The sequence below is a fragment of the Myodes glareolus genome, chromosome 3 (genome assembly GCF_982192425.1).
Source record: "Myodes glareolus chromosome 3, mMyoGla1.1, whole genome shotgun sequence".
Classification (NCBI taxonomy): domain Eukaryota; kingdom Metazoa; phylum Chordata; class Mammalia; order Rodentia; family Cricetidae; genus Myodes; species Myodes glareolus.
The window spans coordinates 2,001,408-2,016,739 of NC_142028.1; the positions used below are offsets into that span (position 1 = coordinate 2,001,408).

Here is a 15,332-nt window from a genome sequence, read left to right on the forward strand (position 1 = left end):
AATTTTCAATTACACTTTAAGAAACCTTAATTTACATTGTAATGTGTACTTTTAACATACCTTTGTATCTATTCTATTTATTTTTCCAATCTCACTATCATATTCTGAATATCTATACTATGTACCTATCTCAGTTTTCCAATTACATCATTATTGATAATTCAGATAGAATTTTTCTGGGACACAATATGATATTCACTGTCTTATACACTGTTTAGGTAATATATATTGCTGGAAACCTTCTTCCCAGTGTGTCATATAAATGTCAATATAAATATAAAACTATAATCTGTTGAGTCAGTCTTTCGTTCATGAATCCGTAGTTGTGGAAGTCTTCTTAACAAAATTCTAAAATGCGTGTTTTCAAACATGCTCACACACCATATATATATATATATATATATATATATATATATATATATATATGAAAGTATTGTGCCATATTTCAATAATGTTACATAATGAATATTTTGCATGCAAAGTATTTTTATGCTATTAATTATAATGAAGTCTTTATTAAGTATGTTCTTTGATACAGGACAATGAAGGAACACAATATCACAGTATTGACTGAATTCATCTTAACGGGCATCACTGAGAGCTCTGAGTTGCAGGCCCCATTATTTGGGCTGTTCCTTGCCATATACATGACCACAGTGATAGGAAATTTGGAAATCATTATTGTTACCACAGTGGACTATGACCTCCAGACAGCCATGTACTTCATTCTCAGATACCTGACTATTACAGATCTTGGATATTCTACCTTTGTGGAACCCTAAATGTTGAAAAATTTTGTTATAGATCGAAATACAATTTCATTTAAACTTTGTGCCACACAGCTGGCTTTCTTCCTTGTGTTCATTGGTAGTGAGCAATTCATCCTATCAGCAATGCCGTATGACTGCTATGTGGCCATCGTAAGCCTCTGCTTTACACTGTCCTTCCTCATGTCACGGAGGGTGTATTGGCTTCTGATGGCAATGCCGTGTGTTTATTGCACATTCGTGTCTCTTCTCATCACAATTTAAGATTTTCACTTCATCCTTCTGTGGCTACAATGTTATTCACCATTTCTACTGTGACTGCATCCCCCTACTGTCTTTACTATGTTCAAATGCAGAGGAGATAGCATTTATTGTTATGATCTTTGCAGCTTTTGATTTAATCGTCTCTCTCCTTGTTGTCCTTGTGTCCTACATGCTTACCCTCACAACAGTTCTCAGGATGAACTTTGCAGAGGGTTGGCCGAAGGCTTTCTCAACATGTGGGTCCCACCTAGCAGTGGTGACAGTGTTCTATGGGACTTTGATGTTTATGTATGTGCAGCCCAAGACCAGCCATTCCACCGACACTGATAAGATGTCTTCAATCTTTTACACCCTGCTCATTCCAATGTTGAATTCCTTGATCTATACTTTGAGAAATAAGGATGTAAAATCTGCCCCACACAGGACTTGGAGAAATATTGGCAATATCTTTTCTTAGGGGCTTTTTACAATGTTAAAATGTTACTCCTCCGTTATCACTCCACAGATGGTAGTTGACTTTGTGTCAGAGAAGAAGGTTATTTCATTCATTGGCTGTGCTGCACAGATGTTTCTGGCAGTTACTTTTGGTACAACAGAATGCTTTCTTTTGGCAGCAATGGCTTATGACCGCTATGTGGCCATCCACAGCCCACTTTTGTATGTAGTGATCATGTCATCCAGAGTCTATGTGCCACTCATCATTGCCTCCTATGCTGGTGGAATTCTGCATGCTGTTATTCACACCGTTGCCACTTTCAGATTGTCTTTTTGTGGATCCAATGAAATCAGTCATGTTTTCTGTGACATTCCTCCTCTCCTGGCGATTTCTTGTTCTGATACCCACATCAACCAGCTTCTCCTCTTCTACTGTGCTGGGTCTATTGAGGTTGTTACTATTCTCATTGTCCTGATCTCCTATGGTTTCATTCTCTTTGCTATTCTAAGGACTCGCTCTGCTGAAGGTAAAAGAAAAGTCTTCTCTACGTGTGGCTCTCATCTAACTGGAGTGTCCATTTTTCATGGTACTGTTCTTTTCATGTATGTGAGACCGAGTTCCACATATGCATTGGAGCATGACATGATAGTATCAATATTTTACACCATTGTAATTCCCATGCTAAATCCTCTCATTTACAGTTTGAGGAACAAAGATGTAAAAGAGGCAATGAAAAAAGTGTTTAGTAAAAGACAAATTTATGGATAAACAATATTTCCAATAAACATTATATGAAGATTATGTAAGTCCCATTCCATAAGAAAGTATGAAGATTTACATTTAAAATGTTCCTTTTTATTCATTAATATATTCCAATCCTCAGAAAACATGGAATTAAAGGCATTGATTAATTCATCTCTGGTATGCTTTTCAAAACAGAAAGACTATATCATTCACTTCCTTTCTAATGTTCAAAATTGTATACATTTATATGTATATTATACATAATGCTTATACTAGATAAAATGCATAATATCCAAATAAATATGTACATATGTGCTTATATTTTTATATATGCATATTTACATATTTTAACTTTATTTAGATGGTTTCATTTATTTATAAATAATATTTTAAATTCTCTCATCTTTATAATTTTAAACCATTTTATTTTTCTATCACAGTGGTTAAATAAAATTTTATTGACCTTGTTAAACTTACTTTTTGGCAGTCAGATTGTTCAGATCTTTAGAATCTACCTTTCTGACATTACTATGAAACACAGTCTTGCACAAACTCCTTGATTCTCTGGTGTTACAAAATTTTTGCTCCCTCTTCTACAATGTTCCATGAGACTTCTGTGCAGCACTAGAATTCTGCAACTCTATTGATTATAATTGTCTGTAATGGTCTTCTGTTGCAATGATCCGTTTTCTGGAAACACAGATATGTACTGGGCAGGTGATGTTGGGATATACGTATATGCATATCCAGAAATATTAAAGAAGAGGCCATGAATTAGAAAGAGAGCGAGGGGTATGTTGATATGTGGGTATGTTTGATACAGGACAGGGAAGTGAGAAAGGAGGAAATGTCAGGTCACTGGGAGGTGAAATTATAAATAATTTCCGGATGAGTGATAAGAATGATACCAACCAAACCACAGTCCTTTGCAAGAGCAGCAATTCCACCTAACCTTTGGTTAATCTCTCCATCTCCAATAATTTTATTTCTCTTAATGCAAAATTACATGCAAATTTTAGTATCTTTTCTATTTATAAAGAAAGTGTTCTGCTTTCCAACTCAGTGTAATTTGAACAAAGATTTCCCTTGTACTATAAATAATCTTTTCATATTTCCAAGTCTCCTCTACTCTACCTCCTGGCAATTTTTCCTACTATGTGGTACTGAATACTGAGTGTCTGAAAGCCAAGTCAAGCTGGATCACCCTACAGGTGTGCCACTGCATCCACATCCATTACCAACATTTCTGCTCTCACTCTAGTTGGGCTTTATTCTAACCAGGATTACTACCCTTCCTCTTCCAGAGCTCCTGATTCACCAATGCTTTCCATCTTCCCTCACTGGGCATTTTGTACTTCTCCAGTCGTTGTCTTCAGCTGATTAATATTCCTGCATCCCACCCAGACCCAGAACCCTGCACACTTACCACAAACACTACTGCTTCATCAGAGATGCTGAATTTCCCCAGATTAGGTGATTGATTAATATTCCTGCATCCCACCCAGACCCAGTACCCAGCACACTTACCACAAACACTACTGCTTCATCAGAGATGCTGGATTTCCCCAGATTAGGTGATTGATTAATATTCCTGCATCCCACCCAGACCCAGTACCCAGCACACTTACCACAAACCCTACTGCTTCATCAGAGATTCTGGCTTTCCCCAGATTAGGTGATTCAAGAAATGCTAGCAATTTGGGCAATAATCTGCTATTTCATGGACTACTTGATGTTATGTTGTATAAACTGGACATGCAGAACACACAGAAAAATGACTGCTGTACTTGCCTAAAGGTAAGACAGCCCTTCAGGGTTCCTGCTTTATGAAAGATTCTGCAAAATTGTGCAGGACACAGAAGAAAGTGGCAGACAAACTGCCAATATAGGCAAAACTGTCTTTAAGATTTCCTGTTTCATGCAAAAGTCTGCCAGATACTATGGGTCTGTAGGCCGAAGAGGAGTGCCACAATATTAGAAAAGAACTTTGGATGACTGTTCAGGCAGCAAGATGTCTCTGTCATTTCTAGAGTTTTGGAACTTGCTTACAAAGTACCTCCTGTTAACTTAGGTAATATTATGTCCTTCTGGAGTATCTGATATAGTTGAAGAATATATAGTTATAGTTTTTCTTAGTTATGATAAAAGATACAGTAGATATAAATATTTTAACTGTATTTCTTGTTGATACCTGATTTGTTATATGTAATTTTACTATGTTAAAATGAAAGTCTTCCTTTTTAGAGAAGGGGAAATGGTATGGGAAGTCCTTCTCTATATGTGTTGTTTTAATTGGTTAATGAACAAAGAACTTGCTTTGGCCTGTGAAAGGACAGAAGAGAGGTAGGTTGAAAAATAAACTGAATGCTGGGAGAAAGAAGGCAGAGTCAGTGAGAAGCCATGTAGCCACCTGCAGGAGACAGACTCGCTGAACCTTGGCAATAAGCCTCAGCCACTTGGTGATACACAGATTAATAGAAATTAACTTAAGATGTAAGAGATAGGCAAAAAAGACACTAGAGCTAATACGTCAAGTAATAATTTAATTAATATAGTTTCTGTGTCGTTATATTGAGTCTGAGCGGCCAGGAATAAATGAGCTATCTCCACACCATCAGTTGGACACTGAAGACATTCCACTTGGAGCTTTTTTATCTTCTTGGCAAAACTGGCCTTTGGGCAAAGAACTGCCCATGCCTCAACCACTGGCAAAATGCATGGTGTCTAGACTGGACAAGTAGGATCTAAACAAACAGATTGCCAAACCCTGGCAAGACAGGGTTTTAAAATGTTCCTGCATCTGTAACTGGTCTGTCAGTCACTCTAGGACTTAGTCAAAGTTGATTGCTTAGTGTTGCAACATATCAATTTGTCATTCCACACCAAAATATCAACCCTTAAAACAAACATACAAGTGGTACGCATCACATTGCTGCTTGACACCTTTACAGCACTTTAACAAGGCAGACCACACTTTCCCAGAACTTTCCAACTTTCATTTTTAATGATTCTCACTAGTAATGTCTTTCTCTTCTGTAAATTTGTGCAGGTTTTAATAAAGAATGAAAATGGCAGCCTGTTTAAATAAAATAACTCCTTGGCAAAAAAAATCCCAGTCACAGAAAAACAAACCATCCCATTGAGCAGTACTAATTACACCAAGAACGGGAAAGTTATAGGTTTAGTAGACACATTGGATCCTGAAAATGAAATGACTACGGTTCAGATCCAGAGCCTAGGCTATATATATATAGCTCAGTTGGTAAACATGGAAAAATTAGAATTGTATGGTATAATGAGAAGAGAGTAATGATATGGGATGTCTTTCTGCATATGTGTTGCTTTTATTGGTTAATTAATAAAGCTGTTTTGGCCAGCGACTTAGAAGAGTAAAGTAAGGTGGAAAATCTGAACAGAGATATAGAGAGAGAGTAGGCAGAGTCAGAGAGACACCATGTAGCTTCCAAAAAGAAACTAGGCACTAAAACTCTAATTAACCCAATTAAAAAATGGGGTACTGAACTTAACAGAGAATTCACAACAGATGAACTTCGAATGGCCAGAAGACACTTAAGGTCATGCTCAACCTCCTTAGCGATCAGGGAAATGCAAATCAAAACCACTTTGAGATACCATCTTACACCTGTCAGAATAGCTAAAGTCAAAAACACCAATGATATCCTATGCTGGAGAGGATGTGGGGTGAGGGGAACACTCATCCATTGTTGGTGGGAATGCAAACTCGTGCAGCCACTGTGGAAATCAGTGTGGCGGTTTCTCAGGAAACTGGGAGTCAACCTCCCTCAGGACCCAGCAATTCCACTCTTGGGAATATACCCTAAAGATTCCCGATCATACTACAAAAGCATTTGTTCTACTATGTTCATAGCAGCACTATTTGTAATAGCCAGAACCTGGAAACAGCCTAGGTGCCCCTCAATAGAAGAATGGTTAAAAAAGGTGTGGAACATATACCCATTAGAGTTTTACTCAGCGGTAAAAAACATTGACATCTTGAATTTTGCATGCAAATGGATGGAAATAGAAAACGCTTTACTGAGTGAGGTAAGCCAGACCCAAAAAGAGGAACACGGTATGTATTCACTCATAAGTGGATTCTAACCATAATTAAAGGTCTTTGAGCCTATTATTCGTGATCCTAGAGAGGCTAAATAAGAAGATGAACCTGATGAAGATTATTTAGCTATCCACCAGGAGGTAGGAAATAGACAAGAGTCCCAGGTAACCTCGGGTGCATGGGGGGGAGGGAGGGTCGATGGAAGGGGAGAAGGTTAGAGAGAAGGGAGTAGGGGAAGAAAGGGGAAAGCTTGGTGGCCTGGGATGGGGGGGGAGGGAGGAAGGATGAATATGGGATCAGGGAAGATTATATTTCAACTAAGGGACCCATTTTAGGGTTTACAGGAGACTTGATTATATATGGGATCCCAGGTCCAAGGAGAGATCCCCCAGATTGCTCTCTGGACAGAGGAGTGGGTGCCTGAATCGGCCGTGGCCCATGTCCATACTGATGTATATTTTGCTTATCACCATAGATCCTGCATCTGACGAAGGACGGCGATACAGTCGGTGACCCATATTGCAGCACCGGACTGAGCCCCCCGAGGTCCAAATGAGGAGCAGAAGGAGGAAGAACATGAAAAACGAAATCAGTACTGCGAGGGATGCTATCACCCACTGATACAAGGGAACGGATCTGATGAGAGTTTACCAAGGCCAGTTGGACTGGGACTGAAAGAGGACGTGATCTAACCAGACTCTCCGAAGTTGGCCGGATTCTCTGACTGTGGCTGACCCGAAGTCTTTCTGAAAAGCCATTGACTATGACACTGGGACCTGTTTCCTCTACATATAATGGATTTTGGGGATCCAGTCTGTTTGGACACTCACCTTCCTGGACCTGGAGGGAGGGGGAAGGAGCTGGAACTTCCCACAGGGCAGGAAACCCTGACTGCCCTGGGGGACGAAGAGGGAGGAGGAGGGGGAGTAGGGGGAGTGGGAGGGTGGTGGGAGGGGGGGTGGAAATGGAAACTTTTATAATTTAATAAAATTTACTAAAAAAAAAAAAAGAAAAGAAAAAAAAAAAAGAAGAAGGATGTTGGACCTTTACAAATAAGACACAACCTTGTGGTAATACACAGATTTACAGATTATAATAATGGGTTAATTAAGATATAAGAGCTAATTAGAAACAGGACTGAATCATTGGCCAAACAGAGTTGTAATTAGCATAGTTTCCAAGTGATTATTTGGGTCTGGGTGGCTGGGAAATAAGTGAACAGTCTCTGTTTACAAAGTAAGATATCAGGATCTCGCCTTTCAGGAGCTTTAGAGGGGAGCAGGTGCATAAAGTAATATAAAAAATTGTAATATTGTTTCTGGTCCCCAGGAGAAGTCCTTTATCCAAGATCAGGCATTTGGATAAGGGGCTCCATTTCCTCAGGGCTAAGGAAAGTTTTTGCTTACTAAAGCAGTCACCTTATCTCTGGCAATCTGGAAAACAAAAAACCTTGTGGCCCTTCTATTAAGGTAGAGCTGTTACCTACTGTCAAGGTCAGTGTTAGATTCCTCAACCCCTGATCTCAGTCCACAACCCAGCTTACATGTCCCTTTTCTCCCATTTGGTACTATATGCAATAAAAGGTATAGCTTTTTTCAATAAACGCTGCTGCCATCCTCAGTATGTGTCTATCTCCTCCTCTCTGTGTTGACTCCACATTACCAGCTGCCCAAGCAGCTCTTCAGCATACAAGTAACATTATGCAGCAACTGATGAAAACCGAGGCAGAGACCCCCCCACCAGAGAACTGGATTGAGCTCCCAAAGTCCAGTTGAAGGGTGGGAGGAGTGAGACTATGAGCAAAGAGTTCAAGACCATGAAATAATCTTCCTGAGCTAATGGGAGTTTACAACACTAGCTGGACTGGAAAGGCAGAATCATAGGACATAAGTAGTCCCTCTGAATGTGGGAGACTGACTGAGCAGCCACTGGCAGTGGTACCAAGATTTATCCTTAGTGCTTGTACTGGATATTTGGGAACCTATTCTCTTTGGATGGATTCCTTGCTCAGCCGAGATTTAGTAGGGAGGGCTTGGGCCTTCCCCAAAGCAACTCTCTGAAGAGTGGATGGGGTGGGGTGGGAGGTATGTGGAGGAAATGGAAGGAGTGGAAGAAGTAGGAACTTGCATTGCTATGTACAATGAGAATAAATAGTTTGTTTTTTTTAGAAAAATAAAAAACAATCTTTTCTCATTTTACATACCTATTTCATTTCCTACTTCCTCCCCCTCCTTCCACTTTCTCCCCCTCCCCCAACCTGCCCTCCTTCTACCTCTCAGAGAGGATAGAGTTCCATGTGGAGCCAGCAAAGTCTGACACATCTTTCTGAGCCAAGACCAAGGCCCTCCCCCCTACATGTAGGCTGAGCAAGGTATCCCAGCAAAAAGAATGGACTCCAAAAAGCCAGTTCAAGCACTAGGGATAAATCCTTGTCCCATTGCCAGTGGCTCCACTGACTGCTCAAGTCACGAAACTGTCACCCACTTCCAGCAATCCTGGCTTGGTGCTAAGCAGATTGCCCCACTATCAGTTTGGAGACAGTGAGCTCCCACTAGTTCAGGTCAGCTGTTTCTATGTGTGTCCCCATCATGGTCTTGATCCCATTATCCATTGTACTTTTATTAACCATATCTTATTTTCCTAGCCTCATTTTTTACAAAGGTTATTCTAATAACCAATTACACAGGTCTATGAATGTCAAATGTATTGGTATCTGTGTAGTATTATCCTGTTGCTGGTTCATGTAATTTGAATGAATAAATAAAATTTATGCACTGGCAATGCTGAAGCATGCATGGGCAGCCTGTATATGATAGTTCTGTTGAACTTGTCCATATTTGGTTTCATGATCTAAGTCATTGAGGATGACTGACCACGTCACCATCTTTTACAGTTTCATGTGTTCACTCACTTAAAAAAGTTATTTGTTTCCACTTTCAGCAATTTAGAATCCTGCTACAGGGAAGACCAGCATGGGCTAATATCTCTTTGAGAATATAACAGTCATATTTTAATTTCTAATCCAGAAGTAATTTCACCAATTTCTCTACTCAATACAAAATTATAAAGTTAAATATACATTTTTCCTGATAATTAGTGAACAACCTCCTATTAAGTCAGTAGGCATGCCAATGCTTTAGGGATAGTCAACAATAGCTTACAACTCCACAGGGATTATTTCTGAAATTGAAGCATAATGCATAAGTAATCCTAGAAAATACAATACTAAGAAGCACATAGGAGAAAAAAAAGAAAAATGTTTTATTACAGGTAAGAAAGGTAGACGACTATGAAGGCTGTTCCCTGCTATCAAAATGCATAGGAATGGTCAATTATGATCTGGTATTGTCATCCAATATAAGAGAATATTTTTGGTTTATTTTTCCATAACTCTTCTTCATCATGTCTGAAAGACAGTAGCAACAGGTCCCCTCCTTTCCTCATATGATCTCCATGGGTTAGAGATTACATGTTCATATGTATATTTGCAACACCAAATCAATTGAAAAAATTTACTTAGGAAATATTTTATGTACATTAAGATGTATAATTAACACATTCTAAAATAAAGGGGGAGATGAAATATGAGTAAAGGAAGTCCACAATTTTTAGTTTAGAAATGGAAATATAAAAAATTAATGAATAATTTCATATACTTCAAAATATTAGAAGTTTAGAGTCAAGCATCTTTGTGATGTCCTCATTTATTATGCTGTTATGTGAGTGAGATTCTTTTTTTTAATCTGTTGTTAAGGCAAAAGTGTTTGGCAAAATAACCAATATATCTTATTGATTGACTCTGTGTGTGTGTGTGTGTGTGTGTGTGTGTGTGTGTGTGAAATGACATCAATAACTAGTTTTTATGGTTATGTTAAAATTGCCATTTAATATTGGATTCTGAAAAAATTATTCCACAGTAAGTATAAAACATAACAAATAGTCATTAATGGTATTGCACAATGACAAAGCAAAGTGCTTTTGTATACTTAACTAAAAAATCTTGTCGGGAAAGACCTCTTTGTAATTGCAATTACTGAATGTAAAATCTAATGCATTAAGCTTATGTATTTTAAATTCATGACTAGAAATATGTCACACTAGGACAGCAGCTGGGCAATCACTAAACTGAAGTAAGTGTAGTTTACATGTAGAAGGCTTTGCATCTACATTAAGTATATATGTATATATATTAAATTATATTGCTCATTTAGTCGTTAAATTGCCTTGTTTAGTTTTAGTGAAGGTATGTCAGTAGAATGAGCTAGAAATTAAAAGAATTTTCATGTGGTATAACCTATTGGGCCCAATCTTTATTTAACTATCTTGCCATTACTTTAAAATCTGTATAATCTGGCAAAGAAAATTTATTTCATTTAAGTACTGTGATAAAAAATTGTAGCACTGTACAAATAGAGGGAAGGAAATCCACGAGTTCTGGATCATTTTGTTCTGTACAGGAAGACTCTCTCTCTCTCTCTCTCTTTGTTTTTCTTCTTAAGAACTTTTTTTAACTACCTGGAAACATCAAATCATTCAAGCATCTTCCATCTTTCCAAACAGCACTGCTATGAATATTGCTTTAAATGAGAGTACAAAGTTTTAGATTATTATTTGTCAAATGTAGCCTTTGAATATATAAAGTAACATACTAGTTATCATACAAGCTGTACAATATGCCTGTATGTTTATTTATTTAGGGATAGAAAATTTCCTGAGTGATTAGTTATAATTATTTTATCTGACAATATTTATCAAGATTATTGACACTTTAAACTGCACCACCTGTGGGCACAATGGCTTTAAATAGCTTTGTTTATTTTCATTCTATTTTTTCTTTCTTTTGATATAAAGTCTCCGATATCTCAGGGTGGCTTTATGTTTGTCTGATATCTGAAGATGTCCTTGATCTGGATTCTCTCTGCTGCCACTGCCATAATAACAGAATTATAGGAATGTACTATACATTTTAGGAAATATCATGGCACTATTCTTGGTATTAATGAATGTTACTGAGTAACATCTCACCAGAAACTTCCTATTTAAAATGATGACTTCTGAGGCGGTAGAGATAGATGACTCAGCAGTTAAGAGCACTTACTGTCCTAGCAGAAGATAGTATATTTATATCTTTAGATCTCTCTTGTGTTTTTATATCATATGTCAGTCAGTAATTTACCTCTATTATTTATTTGTATCAAAGGATTTACTAGATGAGAGAAAAGTTATTTATACAATCATTATTTGGAGCTGGATGTTTTATAGAGCAGGTCATAATCTGTCTTAACTGTTACCTGTCTTAACAAATCATTGTCTATAGCAGTTCATATCTGTGTTGAGACAAATTATCTCTCAATTATGTTGTGTGTCAGTGAAATTACCTTACAAAAGAACCAGAGCCTACTGTTCTCATATATAAGTTTGCATCTTTAGGCATATAAAATGTACTTATTTTGAAATAGCAATTATTACATAATTTCAATAACAAATATTGCATAAATGATCAACTTATAATGAAATTAACAATATATTGAGTATTCAATTGTTCCAGTCCAGAATAGATTCAGTAATATGACTGCATGGAGAAACAGAACCTCACAGTCTTGAATGAATTCATCCTGATGGGTATCACTGACCGCCCTGAGCTACAGGTCCCACTATTTGGACTCTTCCTCATCATCTATCTATTCTCACTGCTGGGCAACTTGGGGATGATCCTCCTAACTATGGTGGATTCCAGGCTGCAAACACCGATGTATTTCTTTCTCAAACACTTGGCTATCACGGATCTTGGATACTCTACAGCTGTGGGACCTAAAATGTTAGAAAATTTTGTTGTGACCCAAAATACAATATCATATTATCTTTGTGCTGCACAGCTTGCTTGCTTTCTTCTTTTCATTACTTGTGAACTGTTTATTTTGTCTGCCATGTCCTATGACCGCTTTGTGGCCATCTGTAACCCACTGCTCTACCCTGCCATCATGTCACAGAGGGCATGTTGGGTCCTGGTGGCAATCCCATATCTATATGGTTTATTTCTGTCTCTTATTATTACTTTAAAGATGTTCACTTCATCATTCTGTGGTTACAATGTAATCAATCACTTTTTCTGTGACTGTATTCCTTTGATACCTTTGCTCTGTTCAAACACTCATGACCTTGAGCTGATAATTCTAATCTTTGCCATTTTTGATTTGATTGCTTCACTTCTAGTTGTTCTTGTGTCTTACCTGCTAATCCTTATAGCCATTCTAAGAATGAACTCTGCTGAGGGAAGGCGCAAGGCTTTTGCAACTTGTGGATCACACCTGACTGTGGTCATCGTCTTCTATGGGACTTTGATATCTATGTATTTGCAGCCAAATTATAGTCATTCACTTGATACCGACAAATTGGCATCCATTTTTTATACCCTGATTATTCCCATGTTGAATCCCTTGATCTACAGTTTGAGGAACAAAGATGTAAAAGATGCTGGACAGAGGATATGGAGGAAGATGTGCAAGATTTGATCTTAAAGGTTGCCTATGATATAAGCCATATCAATTTGTGTTAGAATTGGGTCTGTTGTGTTCTTTAAGATTATTTAATGAGCAAATATAGCCTTGAGTATAACAGTAGATCATTCTCTAGTGACAGAGTTTCAAGGTGGAAGTGGACAACATCTTATTGTTGTAGTTAGAACATACTTTATGAGTCAAAAATTGGCCAACATCCACAGAAAATTAATTCAAATGCTGCTGCCTATAAGAACACAGGATACCTCAGACAGAGCTGTCTTAGGCTGATAACTACAAATATAAAGCAAAGAAAATCATGCTCCTAGGAACCAAAACTGTCCTTCAAGTCCCCACACCCAGAGCAGACCTTACCATTTCTGCCATTAGTTGTGGACTAATAAAACTATAATTTTATTTGTCTTCATCAGGTGGTAAGAAGCTCAGTAACTGAGAATTAAAGGCTGACACCATGTCTAAGCACCAGAGAATTTTTCCTCACTGTCTGTATGTTGAAAATGCTATAGAAACACAGAGATTTAGCATCTCAAGTCTGGTTGTACAGACACTCTCAGTTCAGTTGAGACTATTTTTGTAGTTGCCATCTAGTTTTGAAATAATCAACTGATTGATTTTAATATGTGAATCACAATGATGTTTACAAAGCCTTTGTCATGTTTGTGGCTTGAGGTATAGGGAATGTGAAAATTATCCTTGAATAGAACTTACTAGGTGGTGTCCAAGATGTGAGTTCTTGATATGGATTAAATTAAAGGATTTTGTTAATGAGATTTAAACACGATATCCTAACATTCTTGAATAGCTGTTGCCAACTTCAGGTGTACCAGGAGAAGAAAATGCTGATCCTATCATTGTGTATGTTGGACCTGGTAAAAAGTTTTCAGAAGATGTAGTCATTCTAGTGCACCTGTGCTTACGCTGCTTCAGAAACAGATTTCCTCTGTAGCCCTGTAAATGAGATAGGTCATTGTTGAATCCTGACCAGCAGAGACATCTACAGAACTATTTATGATACTGTGTCAAGTATATTACAGCAGAAGGTGTTTCAGATTTGTTATTGAAAGAACAGTTGAGATTACAATAAAAAGAATGTGTATCATGCATAAGGACAGTGAGCTTTGTACTGTGGTCATTTGGTAGTTGATCGAGAATATACCCCTTCTGCTTTTAGCGACTTTTCCTTCTCTAAAATAAGGATTTTCCCTTTACTAGTAAACGATATTATCTCTATTTGTGAGAAATATGTTAATAAAGTGCTTGAAAGGAAACAAACAAAAAGAATCATGGATGAAGTGGATTCCCAACCAGTAAAATAACATTCTACTTTTACACCTGAAATCAATCACCAATGACATAGGGGGCAAACAATCTCTATGAACTTCTCGCAACACAAAGCAAAATTTCCAGCACAAAACAGAAAATTGTTATCAAAATTTTAAGATTTATAGTTTTAAACTTTTATGTGTACATATGTTTGTTTGCATAAATTTATGTGTACTACATGAATAGAAGAGTCCACAGAGGCCACCAGACCAGAGCACCAGACCCTGTGGAGCTGGAAGTACAGGTTGTTTGTGAGATACTTATGTGAATCTTCTGCAAGAACAAGATCTATCTTTTTGGGCCCTATTTTTCAGCAATTTGAAGAATATTTATTTGGCATAACAGGTTGATAAATGTATTATATATGATTTTTTTTGGAAAACTGTTAGTTCATATATCTAGGATTATTTAAAACATGTATTACACAGAGTAGAATTATGACAGGACTTTATGTTTGATATGCACTGAGTACATATATTATTAGCCGCAGCATTAAGGGAAAAACAGAGATGGTCATAGTCTGTATCTGAAGACCAAGTGAAGTTTCTGCCTGTAATGAGGAGGGAGATGTTTCCAGGCTAAATAAATTCTAATAATGTACATCCAGAGCAACATCCCATAGATGTAAAATAAAAAACAAAAATGCAATAAAATACAGGGATAAATGAGATTCAGAGAACATGGATAAAGAATAATTCAAAATAAAAAAGCTGAAAAGATTTTTGGTTTTGGATGCTAAATAAAATATGAGAATTCAAGAGTACTTTCATTTGTGCCTGTACTTTCCGCATACATGTTTCCCATTGCTGAATAGGTTTTGATATAATATAGTTATAAGTATAATTGCACATATTATTTAATTTTTAAATGAATATTTTAAATATTGTAATATTATTTCATTATTTCCTCATCCAACCCATCCCAAGCACGTTCTCTCTTTAAATTCAAGGATTTTTTAAATTGTTGTTATAAACACACACACACATACATTTCTAATCCTAAATATAACTTTTTCTTTCTGTATAATACTACCTGTGTGCATTTGGGATTAGAACTTTCAATATTCCTACAATGTAAATTTTGATTAATTGTGTGAATTTTAATTTTTTATACTTGTATTCTTACTTTCAAAAATTTTAAAATTCCTTCCCCAAACTAAAATCACATCAAACTAAATAAAAAATAGGCTTGTGTGAGTGCTG

At 37.0% G+C, this 15,332-nt stretch overlaps 2 protein-coding genes and 1 pseudogene across 2 annotated transcripts; all 3 read left to right on the forward strand.

Annotated features, from left to right (window-relative positions):
• The first annotated feature begins 542 nt into the window (after nt 1–542).
• LOC125407535 (olfactory receptor 8K3-like) lies at nt 543–1,488 on the forward strand (annotated as a pseudogene).
• Nucleotides 1,489–1,515: 27 nt separating this feature from the next.
• Nucleotides 1,516–2,235, forward strand: LOC148122500 (olfactory receptor 5T7-like). Its single transcript, XM_087903839.1, has one exon. It carries the CDS (start codon nt 1,537–1,539, stop codon nt 2,233–2,235), a length of 699 nt encoding a protein of 232 aa, XP_087759965.1. The 5' UTR covers nt 1,516–1,536.
• Nucleotides 2,236–11,865: 9,630 nt separating this feature from the next.
• LOC148122501 (olfactory receptor 8K3-like) lies at nt 11,866–12,801 on the forward strand. The gene has a single exon (XM_087903840.1). It carries the CDS (start codon nt 11,866–11,868, stop codon nt 12,799–12,801), a length of 936 nt encoding a protein of 311 aa, XP_087759966.1.
• Nucleotides 12,802–15,332: the final 2,531 nt, after the last annotated feature.

Coding starts and splice junctions, on each gene's coding strand:
- LOC148122500 (XM_087903839.1), top strand. CDS start 1,537: ATGGTAGTTGACTTTGTGTCAGAGAAGAAGGTTATTTCATTCATTGGC.
- LOC148122501 (XM_087903840.1), top strand. CDS start 11,866: ATGGAGAAACAGAACCTCACAGTCTTGAATGAATTCATCCTGATGGGT.